General features: G+C 41.4%; 1 protein-coding gene across 10 annotated transcripts in view; it reads left to right on the top strand.

Annotated features, from left to right (window-relative positions):
* The window catches only part of MAP4K4 (mitogen-activated protein kinase kinase kinase kinase 4), a 166,582-nt gene that overhangs the window by 126,443 nt on the left and 26,068 nt on the right, over positions 1–14,071 (top strand). For 4 of the 10 annotated variants that reach the window (XM_064502615.1, XM_064502609.1, XM_064502652.1 and 1 more), the window contains exons 13-20: positions 1,204–1,365; positions 3,469–3,555; positions 4,213–4,449; positions 7,801–7,962; positions 9,969–10,199; positions 11,109–11,215; positions 12,133–12,284; positions 13,048–13,145. In XM_064502615.1, coding sequence (XP_064358685.1) covers positions 1,204–1,365; positions 3,469–3,555; positions 4,213–4,449; positions 7,801–7,962; positions 9,969–10,199; positions 11,109–11,215; positions 12,133–12,284; positions 13,048–13,145 — 1,236 coding nt within the window. The remainder of the gene's footprint in view (positions 1–1,203; positions 1,366–3,468; positions 3,556–4,212; positions 4,450–7,800; positions 7,963–9,968; positions 10,200–11,108; positions 11,216–12,132; positions 12,285–13,047; positions 13,146–14,071) is intronic. The other 6 variants (XM_064502635.1, XM_064502668.1, XM_064502658.1 and 3 more) reach the window with 4 other exon arrangements.

Consider the following 14,071-nt stretch of genomic DNA (forward strand, 5'->3'; position numbering starts at 1 on the left):
AAGCTCATCCCATGAGGAAACAGTGTGTCTGTTGGAAGTGTTTTAAGATTGACAAATCTGTGGCAGCTTTGCCTCAACGAAAAAATGAGGTGATTTCATTGACCTAAATGTGAAAAAGAATAACCAGTATAGTTCTTTATTGTGTCTTTTGATATCAGATTAAATTTGTCTGTGCTTTTTTTGTCTAAATTTCTTTTACGATTTTCAGCATATTGTAGAAATCTATAGTGAAAGTAGATGCTGCAGAGAAATTCCCAGCTGATGGTTGAGCAGGAGACAGCTGGGTCTTTTGACACTTAAGGAGCTGTGGGAGGCTGCCTGGAATTTTGATGTAGGTGGAGTTACTGGAAGCTTCTGCAGAAGTGCAGGAAGAGTTGGTCACAAGTATATGGACATCTTAAATTTCTTCTCTGAATTTCAAAAGTACTTTCTAGGGCTGTTTTCCAGATTCTTTTCAGACTTGGGATGACTTCTCAGCACCAGTTTACATTTGGATCATGCATGGAAGCTTATCTGTGTAACCATAGAAGCTTAGCTCAGCTCTTTTTCCTGTTTTAAATATAGGTGCTTTTGATGTTCTGGGAGGGGCTGAGGTGCTGTTGGTCAGCCTTCATTCTCTGTTAGGCAAAGTTTTGGGCAGTGCATTAAATCGAGCTTGATTGTTGTCCCAGCAACACCAAATTCTTAGCAGACCATGGACTGTGTTAAGAGTGAAACTCCTTACGAAGAACTCAGATGATTGTCATTTGAATTTTAGCAGATTCAGTGGGGCTAATAATTTCCTTTTGGCAACATTTGTGAGTTCAATGTGTTGAAGTCAAGAAAATAGTCACTTTGGTTAATACGCGAGTTCAACAGTTCTTCAAAGATTGAGATTTCAGCTTGAGCCCCTCTTGGTTTTGACGAGCAACAGTGAGCTTCCACACCTTGTTTGCCAAGAAGATGGTGTGTGAAAATGGTTTTTTTTTTGGTGAGGAAACCCAAGAGAATAAGTGATTCTGCTTTTAGGGATATTAGTGTGTGTGTGTGTGGGGGGGGTTACAAGTTGTCTCCTGATGGAACGCTTGCATAAATAGTTTTATTGCTCAGTAGCAGAACTTGCCAGTCCTGGTAAATCCTTTTCTTCCCAGTAGAAAAAGACCCCACCTCTTTCTTTGATAACAACAAAAGTAAAACTTTGTGGTTTCTTTTCCCTTTCTGCAGCAACAAAGAAGAGAACGGGAAGCTCGAAGGCAACAAGAGCGTGAGCAAAGGCGGAGAGAACAGGAAGAGAAAAGACGTCTGGAAGAAATGGAGAGGAGGCGTAAGGAAGAGGAAGAGAGAAGAAGAGCAGAAGAGGAAAAGAGAAGGGTAGAAAGGGAGCAGGTGAGTCCATGATAGAGATATGTGTGCAGTAGGTTTGTTTCTCCTAAATTCTTATTTTATTAAAAAAAAAATAGTAAGAATGAAGAAGCCTAGAGACAATCTAATGCTGACCCTTTAATCTTTATCTCTGACAGCAAATGCACTAACATAGACTGTAGGGCTTTATGGAAAATTCTGGCAGCGTCAACAGTCCCTTGAAAAAGAGCTCTTGTTACGATACTTTCTCTAAATTCAGCTCGCACCCCTGGGCTTAACTAAAACTCAGCAGAATTGGTGAAATAATCACTGGTGCTGAAAATTGATGCTAGAGTTACCTTGCTGGATCCACAGTTCTGTGGGATATGCCCCCATTCAGAAGGCCTCTGAGAGAAAGGCAGCTGTCTTGCGTATCAGATGCTGGCACCCCAAATTGGTCAGAGGCTTGTTCATAAACTTTGAGTATTTGGTATTTGAAATGGAACCTTTGAGCTGCAGAGGGTTTTCCTTCCTTAAGTTTATATAGTTAAATATATAATTCCTCTCTCTTACTCTGTCTATCTAAAATCATCTATAAATATGTGCGCCAACTGAGGCAGCTAGTATATCTTAAGTTGCATCAGTGTGCCCTTGAAACATTGAAGGTACAGGTGAGGAACCTCTGAAACTGTGAAATTCAGCTGCCATATTTATGCATGAAATCTGCATGTTTTAAAATCCTTTACAAACTTTAATCAGGGTAATAATTACTATGCATGTATTGCAAAATACTGATCCCAAATAAAGGGCCAAAATCTGTTCTCCTAGAGGCTGATTGTAAATTTACCATTAACTTCAGGAATATGGGTTTTGGCCTGACGTACTTTATTTTTCCTGTGTAAAATCATAGTATTTGAGAACATTGATGATCATGTTACTAGGGAATTTTTATTGTGTTTCAAACATTTTTGGAGTTGAAAGAAGACTAACCAATGGGAATAAATATATGGAAAATCTCTAATTACAGCACAGCAATTTGCTTTTGGGCAGACACCGGGTATTCCCCCAGCTGTTATTCAATCTGTTGAAATGCTAATTATGCACATTGCCACTAATGACAAATGGTTAATTGATGTGGTCAGACTGAGCCACTGTGAATTTTTTATCCTTTTTGTAAAAGAAAGGAATGACACATCCCCTCTTAAAAATTTTAACTCAAACTATGGATCAGACTGTGTATAATGACAATGTAGTGTATATCATCAGTTTGTCACAAGATTTTTTTTGTAGCTCCCATCACTGTATCACTGATTCATTAATTTCTTTATGCATACACTGTAAATGTGTGCGTGTGTGTGTGTGCGTGTGCTTGTGTGTGTGCGCATGCACATATTACACATTTCCATTAATTGCATGATAGGATGTTACCAGCTTGGGAATGGTGCTTCAGAGTTTGAGTTGTTCCAGGGGGTTAGGTGAAGCAGCAGGCAAACATCTCGACCTGTTGAGGATGCAAGTGAAAAGATGGCTAGATCGCAAGAGCAAACGAGTTTGGTCTAATATCTGTTTCCTGGTGGATGTTTGTTTGTGTCATAACCATCGCATAATTCAGCAAGGCTGGCAGTGTCTGCTCAGGAGAAGCTTTTTGGTGAGGGTGGCAGGGGAGACGGCAGGGCAGGACTGAACTGCACTTGGCAGAGCCCCTCTGGGGAAGCTTACACCAGGTCTGCCTACACTAAGCCTGGCTCTAGCTGTTGCTAACAGTTCATCGCACCAGTGCAACAAACTAATGTTTAATACAACTTGCATGTGACTTTGTGTTGGCTGTGTTGAGTCAGACTTGCTGTGTTTTAACTTTGCAAAACCTTCAAGTGCATTTTGCTGCTTCTTGAAATCACTTCCAAAATACATAAATGAGCTCTGGCCCACGCCGGCAACATTTGCAGGAGTCCAAATTTCAGACCCGATGGGCCAAAATACAATGTTTAGGTGACAGGACTTCCTAAATTGTTCTGTAGGCACTAATCAATCCTGAAGTGCGTTTCTCATTAAAGCTGAACTGGGGAAGTAGTGTGTGGTGTTCCACCCAGGGGTTTCTGATGCATTCCTTTTGAATAAATTTATTGCTGGGTAATTTCTATGTGACAGGAGTATATCAGGCGACAGCTAGAAGAGGAGCAGCGGCACTTGGAAATTCTACAGCAGCAGCTGCTCCAGGAGCAGGCCATGTTACTGGTAAAGCACTGTATCTGTTTTGTTCAGTAGCTATAGGATCCATTTATCTGGCCAGTCCTAGGCTTCCCTTAGTTGGGCACAGCTGCACTAACAGTATGAACAAAGGAGCTTGATTAAAAGGCCCTTTATGCTAGCGTCGTGGGCTGACAGGCACATACGAGAAGTGCTGTATGGTCACACTGCTTTCTGGGCAGTAAGAGGAGGCTTTATGTTAAAGTGGAACAGTTCTGGTTTGGTGGTCGAGTTTCTGAACAGACCTTGGCATTCAGTGAAGAACTAGAGTGCTTATGTTGCAGATCAAAAGCACACATGATATGTAAATCTACCCCGGGATACAATGGCCTAGTGTTGTTGTAAATCATTGCTTTATGAACTTTACACTGGATTTAGTATAAATAACTTTTTTTTTCTTCTAATAAAAATCAGTTTTGACATAACTCTCCAATCATGTCAAGCTTAGCAGTACACTCTCAACTTTCCCAACACGAGACACATGCCATTTTGGTCCAACTTAGCTTTTGGTTACACTTTAACAACAAAATAAACAAAAAAAGATGCAACAGCAACCAGAAAGGTGTGTTTTTAACGGGATGGATAGGGACGCATCTGCCATACGTTCAGTGTCATGTCTTGAATTGCTCACGCGTTCTCTCAAAGGAATACAGATGGCGAGAGATGGAGGAGCATCGGCAGGCAGAGCGGCTCCAGCGTCAGTTGCAGCAGGAGCAAGCCTACCTCCTGTCGCTGCAGCACGATCACAGGCGGCAGCAGCAGCAGCAGCAGCAGCAGCAGCAACAGCAGCAGCAGCAGCAACAGCAGCAGGAAAGAAATAAACAAAGCTATCATACCCCTGAGCCAAAATCCCACTATGAGCCTACTGAAAGAGCACGGGAGGTAAGTTGTGCAGATGGAGAGGAGGTCTGCTAGCTGTTCCTCTCTCCCTGTCTGTAGGCATCACAGGGATTGTGGTTCTGTTATAGTACATTTGGAGGCCAAAGTGTCACTGATAAGGGGCAGGATATCTACAAATGTCAGTCACAGGTTTCCAAACCTGAGAGGTACTTCGAATACTTCTACCGCAAGTGTTGTAGTGCAGAATTTTTAGGTTTAAAGGGTGGAAAGAAATTCTGGAACCCTGCAGACTGAGGGGAACTGATTTTGGAAGCATCACATCAGACACTTTTTCCTGGGAAGCGGTGGTGCAGTTGGTGAACTCTGTTTCTGGCAAGTCCTGAGGACTGGAAATTGTGAGGCAATTGGAAAGCACAAACCTGCGAGGGATGCTTGCACAGCCCCTGTTTACAGATTTGTTGCTTTCACCTGTGCTCTTGGAACTTTCCTTCTCATGAGCACAAACCTGAATTTCATTCACTTCATTTTTGGAGTGTTAAGTATTCCTTTCTGAGAGCACATCCTGCTCTTATAAAACTCTCTGAGGCCTTCTTGGACTGAGCGCACTCATCAGAGTGCTGTTTGTCTTGATGAGTGGTCCCCAGTCTTCACTGGTCTGTGGGTAACATTGCTAAGCAATTAATTGCCTCTTTGATGCATAGCTGGCTCTCTTTCAGTGGCCTTGTTCTTCTGTTTCGCTTAAGCAATAATGGAGCACCGTATTGCCCACAAACCACTAGACTGGGAAGTACTGGTCAAAGCTCTTAATGATTTTCATTGCCAGCATGTGGGAACTAGATAAATACATTTTGGAACAAGAAAAAAAAATCCATGGAGTTGAGCATGATAAATAATTTTCAATCCACCTTTATCCAATAATTGTTCACAGCTTTTGAAGTATTGCTGTTTTGACATGGTAAACACCAACTCATTTTCTTATAGGTGCTATTGTCCTTGTTCTTCAAAAACCATGTTTTTGTGATCTCATCCATTCCTCTTGGGCGAAATACCTGGTACATCTCTCTCTTCTGGAAAAAGTTCAGACTTGTCCAGCATGTGCATGCATGGAATCAGCCATCATGTACTTGTTGCAAATTCTTGGCCCATCTCCGTGAAAGTACAGTGCCAATCCAGCACTCCTGTCCAGCCCATTAGCAGGGTTTCTGAAAGCTGGTTTTGGAAGGAGGCAGAACTGTCTCTATCCCTCCTCCCCCATTTTCCTTTCAGAGTTGGAAAGAGGAGAGGCTCCTGAAGGTTTGCTTGTGTCCTTTAGCAGAACCACTAACTCAGCTCTTTTTCTGTGTCAGCCTCCTTTTCTGTTATGAGTGAGTTAGCTAAAAGGAATAAAACAAGAGCAAAGAAAGATCATGGTATTAGTCAGATCTTCTCGGAGATTGCTATGTAATATTTTACCTTAAAGAAGTGTGATAGAAGTATCCAAAATATCTCTGTGCTTGGCAGTGGGAGTGACACCAGTTAATCTTAAAAGCAGACATTAACGCTGATCTAATTCTTGACATAAAATAATGAATAATGAATGAATAATGACTTTCAGGAGGACTTTTGTCCAGAGAAAACATCTGTCTACTGAGATGATGACCACCATGATGATAAGCCAAAGTGGGTTTTTCTGGCAAAGTGATTAGGATGATTAGGGATTTTTCCCATTCCAGTTGGAAAGGGGATACCAGAGAAAGGACCTCTGATGTTGGCTTTGTGAAGCAAAAGGAAGCTCAGAGCTTCAGGTGTCTGAAACGGGGCCTGTTTCTATCCAGTAATGCCCTGGCCATCTCATTCCCACCTCTTGCTTGTTTGTAAGGAAATGTAGCTGGTGCAGTTTCTGTGCTCTGTGGAGGAAACCTCCTATTGTCTACAGCTAGACACATATAAAGTCTAGTCCTTCAGACAGAAAGACTTGAAGCTGTTCCTTGTTCTATGCATAACAAGAAAACTATTAGGTGGAGTCTGGCCTATTTTTAAACTTTAAAGGATGGCTTTGGGTGGTTGAACATGGTGGCGAAAATGATTGTACTATGAAGATTCTCACCTCCTTTATTTTCGTATCTCCCAAGACACAGTTTAATGCATGTAGACCTGGAGGAAGCTTGTCTGCTTGTTCCCATAGGCAAACGATTGCTGTCCTCAAATTTTGGAAGGCAGAGGCAGGTTGAATTTGTAAAGATAGCCCAGCCAATGAGTCCTGGAGACCTGCCTCTGTCTTCCGACATGGGTATGCAAACAGCCAGTCTCTCCAGACCATCCTTGCTAGGGAACAGTTAAGAAACAATCCCCAAACTGGTTTTATGCTCCAGGCTCAAGGATTAAAACTAATCTTATGAGCAGAATCTCAACATATGAAATCAGTCCAAGCTGTAGTTTGATCTTTCTTTGACACTTTGATAAAGTACTGGAAGTTTAACATTCCTCAGTGGTAGCTCCCCTGGAAGAAATGCGCACTCTGCCATGATTCCAACAACAGACTGTTTTAGGAAATGGGAGTATATTTCCTTTTTGCCTGTAGCCCCCCTCCATCTTTTCCCCTCCTTACTGCTTGCTTTGTTCTAAGGGCTGTGGACTTGAGAGAGGTGAGGGTTCTGCACGGGGAGTTCGCTTGATGTCCTTCTGAGGACTGAGCACTTCCCGGTTTAGTCTTCCCCTGGAAAAGCTCTCCAGATTAGTGTGCAGTCGCTTCTACCCACCCCTCAGAACCAGCTGGAAATAAGTTGATGGGGTTGTTTTCTGCAGTCTGTGAGGTCAGAGTACAGTGCTTTGATGTCATTTTGGGAATATCTGATAAGGATGACCAATCCTACAGTTTCATACCTAAAGCTGAACTGCCTCCAGTATTACTGGAAAGAGAAGTGTATCCTATCTGTTCTTGCATTGCCAGAGAGACAGGCACAGGAATTCAGCTTATCAGATAACATACTTCCCTTGGGTTTAATGAGGTGGGTAACCTACACTAAGAGATAGCGATGGGAAATGTATTTTCTTTATTGTAAAGTTGTTTCTATTTTCACCTATCCTTTTCTGTTGTCTCTGAGGAAAATTCTGGTGGATAGTCTAGACAGAAAGAAGCACCATAATGGTCTTTCATCAAATCACTTCACATCTTACTGCCTCCTGTAGCCTCTTTCCTAGTACGGATTTTCCATATTGGCATACTTGCCACTTTGGTGCCGTTCACTGTTTTCTGTAGCTGGTGAAAGCTATAGGGAAAAGCAGAAGTGTTCTGCCAAACCTCAAATGTATTTGGTTTCTTTATGGTAAAAGAAAAAAGGGTAGTCACCTTCATACTTCTACTGTAATTGGTTTTGTTGACTCTGGGCTTAACCTGCATTTATTTTGGCTTAGGTGGAGGAGAGGTTTAGAAAAACTAATCAGGGCTCCCCTGAAGCACAGTCTAAGCAGATGGGCAAAGTGTTGGAGCCACCAGTGCCTTCAAGATCAGAGTCCTTTTCCAATGGAAACTCAGAACCTGCTCAGCCTGCCCTGCAGAGGCCAATGGAGCCCCAGGTAAATGCCGAGGAAAATCTTGGTCAGCCTGGAAGAAATGCAGAAGTCCCAACCATGTCTCTTTTGACTTCAGATTTGCAGATCTTGGCATATAGAAAGTCTTATGCAAAGAGTAGTACTATTATGCGAAACAGTTTATTCAGTAGATTTGCTCTTTGTCTATTTTTGCTTATTTTATTAATGAGCTGATGGTCTTCCTTTTTTTTTTTTTTAACTAGAACTAAATTAGAACTGTTGCATTCTGTGATTATCTGCCCAACAGTGGACTGGTAGGCTACATACTGGGCACGGTTGCAGTACGCTTTTACAATTCAGAATGTGATGTATGTAAAATATTTACTATGAAAGAGGATGTTCAGGAAAACAGTGAGCTAGCTTACTTTTTTAAATTATTAGGGGAAAAGCTAACTAAATAAGTGGGTTTGGATATGCTATGGTGTGAGTGCTGCTTCAGAGAGATCCACAAAACATGGCTAAAGAAAAGCAAGCTGGTTGTCAGTAGGCTCACTCTTGCTAAATAGAACTTTGTAGCACCCCTGAAAAATCAAAAAGAGGTTGAACTGAACTAAGTGGTTGTCATCATTGTGTTATTTCATAATAACCTTCAGAGCTTGGTATCTGTATCTCATAGGAATAAGAGCATGAATTTAAAAAGTAACCTTTGCCTAAAACTTACAAATAGCCCAAAAATTCTGAGCTATTTAGACATTAAACAGTATAGTTCCTCTGTGTCTATGAAGAATTCTTTTCTCCCAAATAAGTCTGTTGATGACAGTGCATGCTAAAACTGTTCCTGATTACCTTATTGTGAATAGGTATTGCAACTCTTCTGGGCAACAGGAAAAATTGAGCAGACGGGAGAGTGAGAGAAATCAGGACAGAACTTCATCTCTTACTCATTAATTCCTGGCTTTAATTCAAACCTCTATGATTATTTCAAAATATTGGACTTGTATCTTCATGCTGTCTGTGCCAGTTACTTTTAAAGTCTGGGTCTTCTACTCACATTAAGAATAATCAGGCTCTTCAACAGCTGTGTGTACAAAAATTGAGGAAATAATGATCATATAAAAACAAATACAACCAGCCTACTGAAACTGGGATTGAGAGCAAAATTTTAATTAATTATTAGGTGTGAAAAGAGTGTGTTCCTCAGTTATGACCTTTCGTTCTCCTCAGCTTCAGAAATTAATTTTGAAACACGGGTTTATGCATGAGGAGGGAGTAGGATGAAGGAGCAGTATGGATTTCAGTGGAAATCCCAATGGATTTTTAATTCTGGAGTCACTGCTGTGCCTTCTTAGTATGTGTAATTGAATATGTGTGTGTGTGTACTTGTGTTTGTGCGTAGTTTATGTATAAATGTGTTTATATGTGCAGTATATGGTACATATATGGGATATGTATAATATGCATTATACATATGTATACTGTATACAATATATATTATGGGTTTTTTATATATATATATTGCAATGACTGTAATGGAATAAAGGCTTTTGTGTTATGATCTTCCTCCAAAGGTTTGGAACTGTATCTAGTTCCTTACAATGTCTATTGGTTTGCACATCTGGCGGCATTTGGTGGCATTCTTTAATTTTTTACTTCTCTTCGATTGGTTATCTGCTTCAAATTTCCCAACCCATTGGTGCTGCCCTGAGGCCTGGTCAAAACCTGCTGAAGACTGGGAGACAGAGCAAGACTTCTGTCTTCAGGGGCCTTTGAATCCAGCCTCACAGTGCAAATATTAGGTCCCCTTTTCTTCCAGGCACTAGTGTATGTGTATGTGGAGAGTGTATCTCACAAAAGTGCATATGTGCTGTATTTTCAGTCTCTTACGTTCTTTGGGCGCTTGCCTTGCTTTTAAGTGCATTGATTCCACCCCACGCTTACCTAATGCCATAACCAATTTGTCTCTGCCCGCCCCACCTGCCTTTATTCTGTGTTAATTGGAAAGCCAGTTATACTGAGCGCATTGAATGTTTTATGTTTTGTTTTCTTGTAAGGTACAGTGGTCCCATCTGGCATCTCTCAAGAACAATGTTTCCCCTGTCTCGCGATCCCATTCCTTCAGTGACCCTTCTCCCAAATTTGCTCATCACCATCTTCGTTCCCAGGACCCATATCCACCTTCACGCAGTGAAGTGCTAAATCAGAGTTCTGACTCTAAGTCGGAGGTACCTGACCCCACCCAAAAGGCTTGGGCTAGATCAGACAGTGACGAGGTGCCTCCAAGGGTAAGACGTAGAAAGACAGATGTGTGCTATTCTTTTTTTTTATTTTTATTTGAGGATGTTATAGCCTGGGCACTGGGAAGACCATGCCATTGGGACAGTGCCAGTATTGGTATTTTAGAAGGGAAATTATACTGTAGATATTCAGTCAATGGGTTAATGATAATCAACCTTGAGTACAATATTGAAACTTCATATAAAATTAGCAATTATTTAGAGAATGCAGCTATTGCAGAGAGACAATTTATTATGCAAAGTTAACAAATCATTACCGTATTCAAGAAAGAATTTAAAATATCCCCGAGGTTATTGCTCAGAGTTAATTTTCTTCTTCATCTGTTCGCAACCCAAACTGTGAATCATGCACGTATTTAAAACTGAGATGGAACTGAACAAAAAGGAAACATTCAATATATTTCCTCCTCCTCTCCCTCCCCCATCCACTTGGGATTTGCTTCTTCTGAGTATATTCTTGCTCCCCCATCAGTCTTTGCCTTCTGCTGATTCATTCCCAGGCATTTGTTTGGTTCCCCTGAGCTTATTCTCCTAATTCTCATGCTGTTTCAGCAAATTGCTTTGTGCCTCCCCTGCTTCAGTCAAAATGCCATATTCTTTTTAAATGTCTCAGTAGTTGGATAGTAGGGGGTGTGTATGTGTTTTGTGTGGTAGCTATTAAGTACTACTTAGTATTAAGACTAAACTTGGAGTTCTCTTCAAAATCTGAACAGTATCCCAACTAAGGCTCTTTGGTTTTGTGGGTATTTGCTTATTGATTCTGATCTTTGATACTAACTTGGACTTAAAATAAGTGTTGTTAAAATCTTAAGAGTATATTCCTGTAGCAGGAGAGGTTTAATTTTCCTCTTCTCTCTCTCCTTTTCATGGGTTTAACATAACCATTTTTCTCCCAAGGTACCTGTGAGAACAACGTCCCGATCACCTGTCCTGTCCCGTCGTGATTCTCCACTGCAGGGCAGTGGGCAGCAAAATAACCAAGCAGGTCAAAGAAACTCCACGAGGTTTGTAAGCCTACGTGTCCTTGCCTTTCCTGTGCTGGAAGGAAAAGGCTGATGGGAAGCCAGGCTTTCTTCAGAGGGCTTTTGGCATTGTCTATTGGACATGAAAGGAAGAGGAATTTGGATTTCTTTTCAGCAGTGATTAATATTAATTTTCTTTGGTGTATCATGTATGCCAGCAAACACTGGCAAAATTTCTTCTTGCCTCTCCTTTGAATTGTCTGTCCTATAGCTTTTGTAATAATTTCAAAATATCCTGAAGATTCCTTAAAAAATATAGCCATTCATGAACATCGTGCCTTTTGGTGTAACAGGTCATGTTGGGTTGCTGTGGGAGTTGCTGGCAGCAAAAGTGTTTGTAAGATCTAAAGCAAAGAGATCTCAGAAACTTTCCAGCATCTCAGCCAGAACTAGACTTTAAGAAAGGCAGAAACATCCATGAATTGTGACACAGAACATTTGAGGTCAGAAAGGGGGAGGAAGGGCTGTCTCCAAAGCAGCAGAGCAAAGTGGACGGACAGTCCCAGAATCGGTCACTGGAAGGTGGTTGAGGGTATTCTGAGAGGGAAAGATAGTGCTGGCTTTAAGTTATGTGTTTATGTGAGCTAATTTTAAACCTGCTGTATGCAGGCTGAGAGAATTGTCTGCTTTGGCTTAGATACACAACACGGTCCCAAATAGAAAACAGCAGCTAATACCCAATTACACTTTCTTTGCCATCCTAAATAAGGTAGTAGCTATTTCAAAGGGAGCCACTGCCTGGATTGTGAAGTGTCACTGATGCTCTCAGTTCAGTGTTTGTAAGTGTTCCTTCAGATCAGTTAGCAGCAAAATACAGAGGAGAAATGATGTTTGAGTTTAGAAACAGGAATCTGAAACTGACGTGAATGACAAAGACTTTCCTCCCTCCCCTGAAACAGCAATATAGAGCCTCGTCTGCTGTGGGAAAGGGTGGAGAAGCTCGTACCAAGGCCAGGCAGTGGCAGTTCTTCAGGTTCAAGCAACTCCAGCTCCCAGCCCGGCTCCCATCCCGGCTCTCAGAGTGGATCTGGAGAGCGGTTCCGGATGAGATGTAAGGCCTTCTCCCTCCCTTCTTAACATTTCTGGAGTTAGTTGAGTCATGCAACACTTAATAATGAGTGATAACCCTCACTTCAAAGGACCTTTGAGCATGCAGTACCAAAACCAGATTAGCTTCAGCACTTTGAAATACCCCTCCTGGCTGTATGCTCTTGCTCGGGAAAGACAATAGATGTAGAAGACGTCAGGAAAATATTTCGATGTTCTCTGATTCATGTTCAGTTACTGTTGCATTTTCCAGTGTGCAGACAGCCTGGCCTCCATGCTTTCATAATTCCCTTCCTCACGTGTGCAAGGGCACCTTTTGACCCTTGCTCCATATCACCCTGATGGTTATTGAAAGGGTGCAGACTGCTAAGGACAGGTCTCAGCTGGAGTACTTCGGATGCTGAGTCCAGGTCTTTCAGCTTGTGACTTCAGTTGAGTTAAACAGTTCGATTTACTTGTTAAGCCAATCCCTTGTGCAAGTGAACACAGCATCTACAACCACTTTGACTTTACACTTGCATGACAGTTTATTTTGACTTTGGTCATAGGTCAGCTGCACCTATGCAGGTCACAACTTATGATGGTTTTTTGTATAGTCTTTCAGGGAAAATGTAACAGTAAACCAGTGAAACTGATGTCTTGCTATCAGACACTGAAACCTTCTCACCTATGTTCCTTCCTCCAAAGTGAAATAAGAAAATGTATTTTACCTTCCTGGTGAATCCCTGTTTTGTTATGTGTTCCTTTTGGGGTCTTGGCGCACACAGCATCATCAAAATCAGAGGGTTCACCATCGCAGCGTCATGAAAATGCAGCCAAAAAGCCTGAAGAGAAAAAGGAAGTCTTCAGACCTATCAAGCCTGCTGTAAGTAGCAACTGCCCTCCCCCGACCCTGCTTGTTTTTACATGGGCCCCTACAAACACAAGGTGAACATTCATTCGTGATGTCATTGAGAGTGAGCTTCAGCTTTAATTTGAGTTCGTATCCATGGGCCTGGCTGTATATTCTGTGCTATACTATTGCTTGTGCACATGACAGAGCTTTAAATATGAGAATTTACTCTGCCTTTGGAATTGGTTTCTGTTCTCTCATCTTCTTCCTTTCTAACCTTTCTCTCTCTCTTTTTTCATCCTGTGCTTCCTTTCTGTGGCTGGACCAATGATAACGCATTTGACCTGAATGTATCAATGCTGTGCTGAATGGTGCAGGGAGAAGTGGTAAGACATTAAATTGTTGCTATTTTTTGTGAAAGATTTCTGATTTTTTTCTTTTTTTTAATGTGGCTACTGTTAAGATGATTACAGTTTTATGCCCTGTTGTATCCAGGGGATCACAGTAGGTTTTCACAGTACTTCTATCTTTCTTTAAAACTTTTTTCTCTTGCTGTTACTGCATTAGCACACAAATCTGCCAGTTAAAGCTACTTTCTTAAACAAACGTAGAGATTGTTCCTTCACTTCTGATTAGTATAATGTGTGAAGTATTTGCTATAAACTGTTTGTAGCTTAATAATGCATAGCTACATGATTGAGAGCAGATCACTGCAAACCTGCTTTTCCCACACTTCAGGTTGCAGGGAGAAAGTCAGCTTATGTCTCAAACTGTTTGACAGTTGTGTATGAGTGAGCCAGTGCTAATGAATTTGACCATTTAGATGAACTTCTGAGCTGATTGAATATGCTGTGCCTTGGATAGCTCAATAAATCTTAGGATCTTTTTGCTATCTCAGTGTCCAGAGCTCCTTGCGGTAGATGCTATTAGCCTGCAAGGTTAAGAAAAATGAACTGTGA

The sequence above is a fragment of the Dromaius novaehollandiae genome, chromosome 1 (genome assembly GCF_036370855.1).
Source record: "Dromaius novaehollandiae isolate bDroNov1 chromosome 1, bDroNov1.hap1, whole genome shotgun sequence".
Classification (NCBI taxonomy): domain Eukaryota; kingdom Metazoa; phylum Chordata; class Aves; order Casuariiformes; family Dromaiidae; genus Dromaius; species Dromaius novaehollandiae.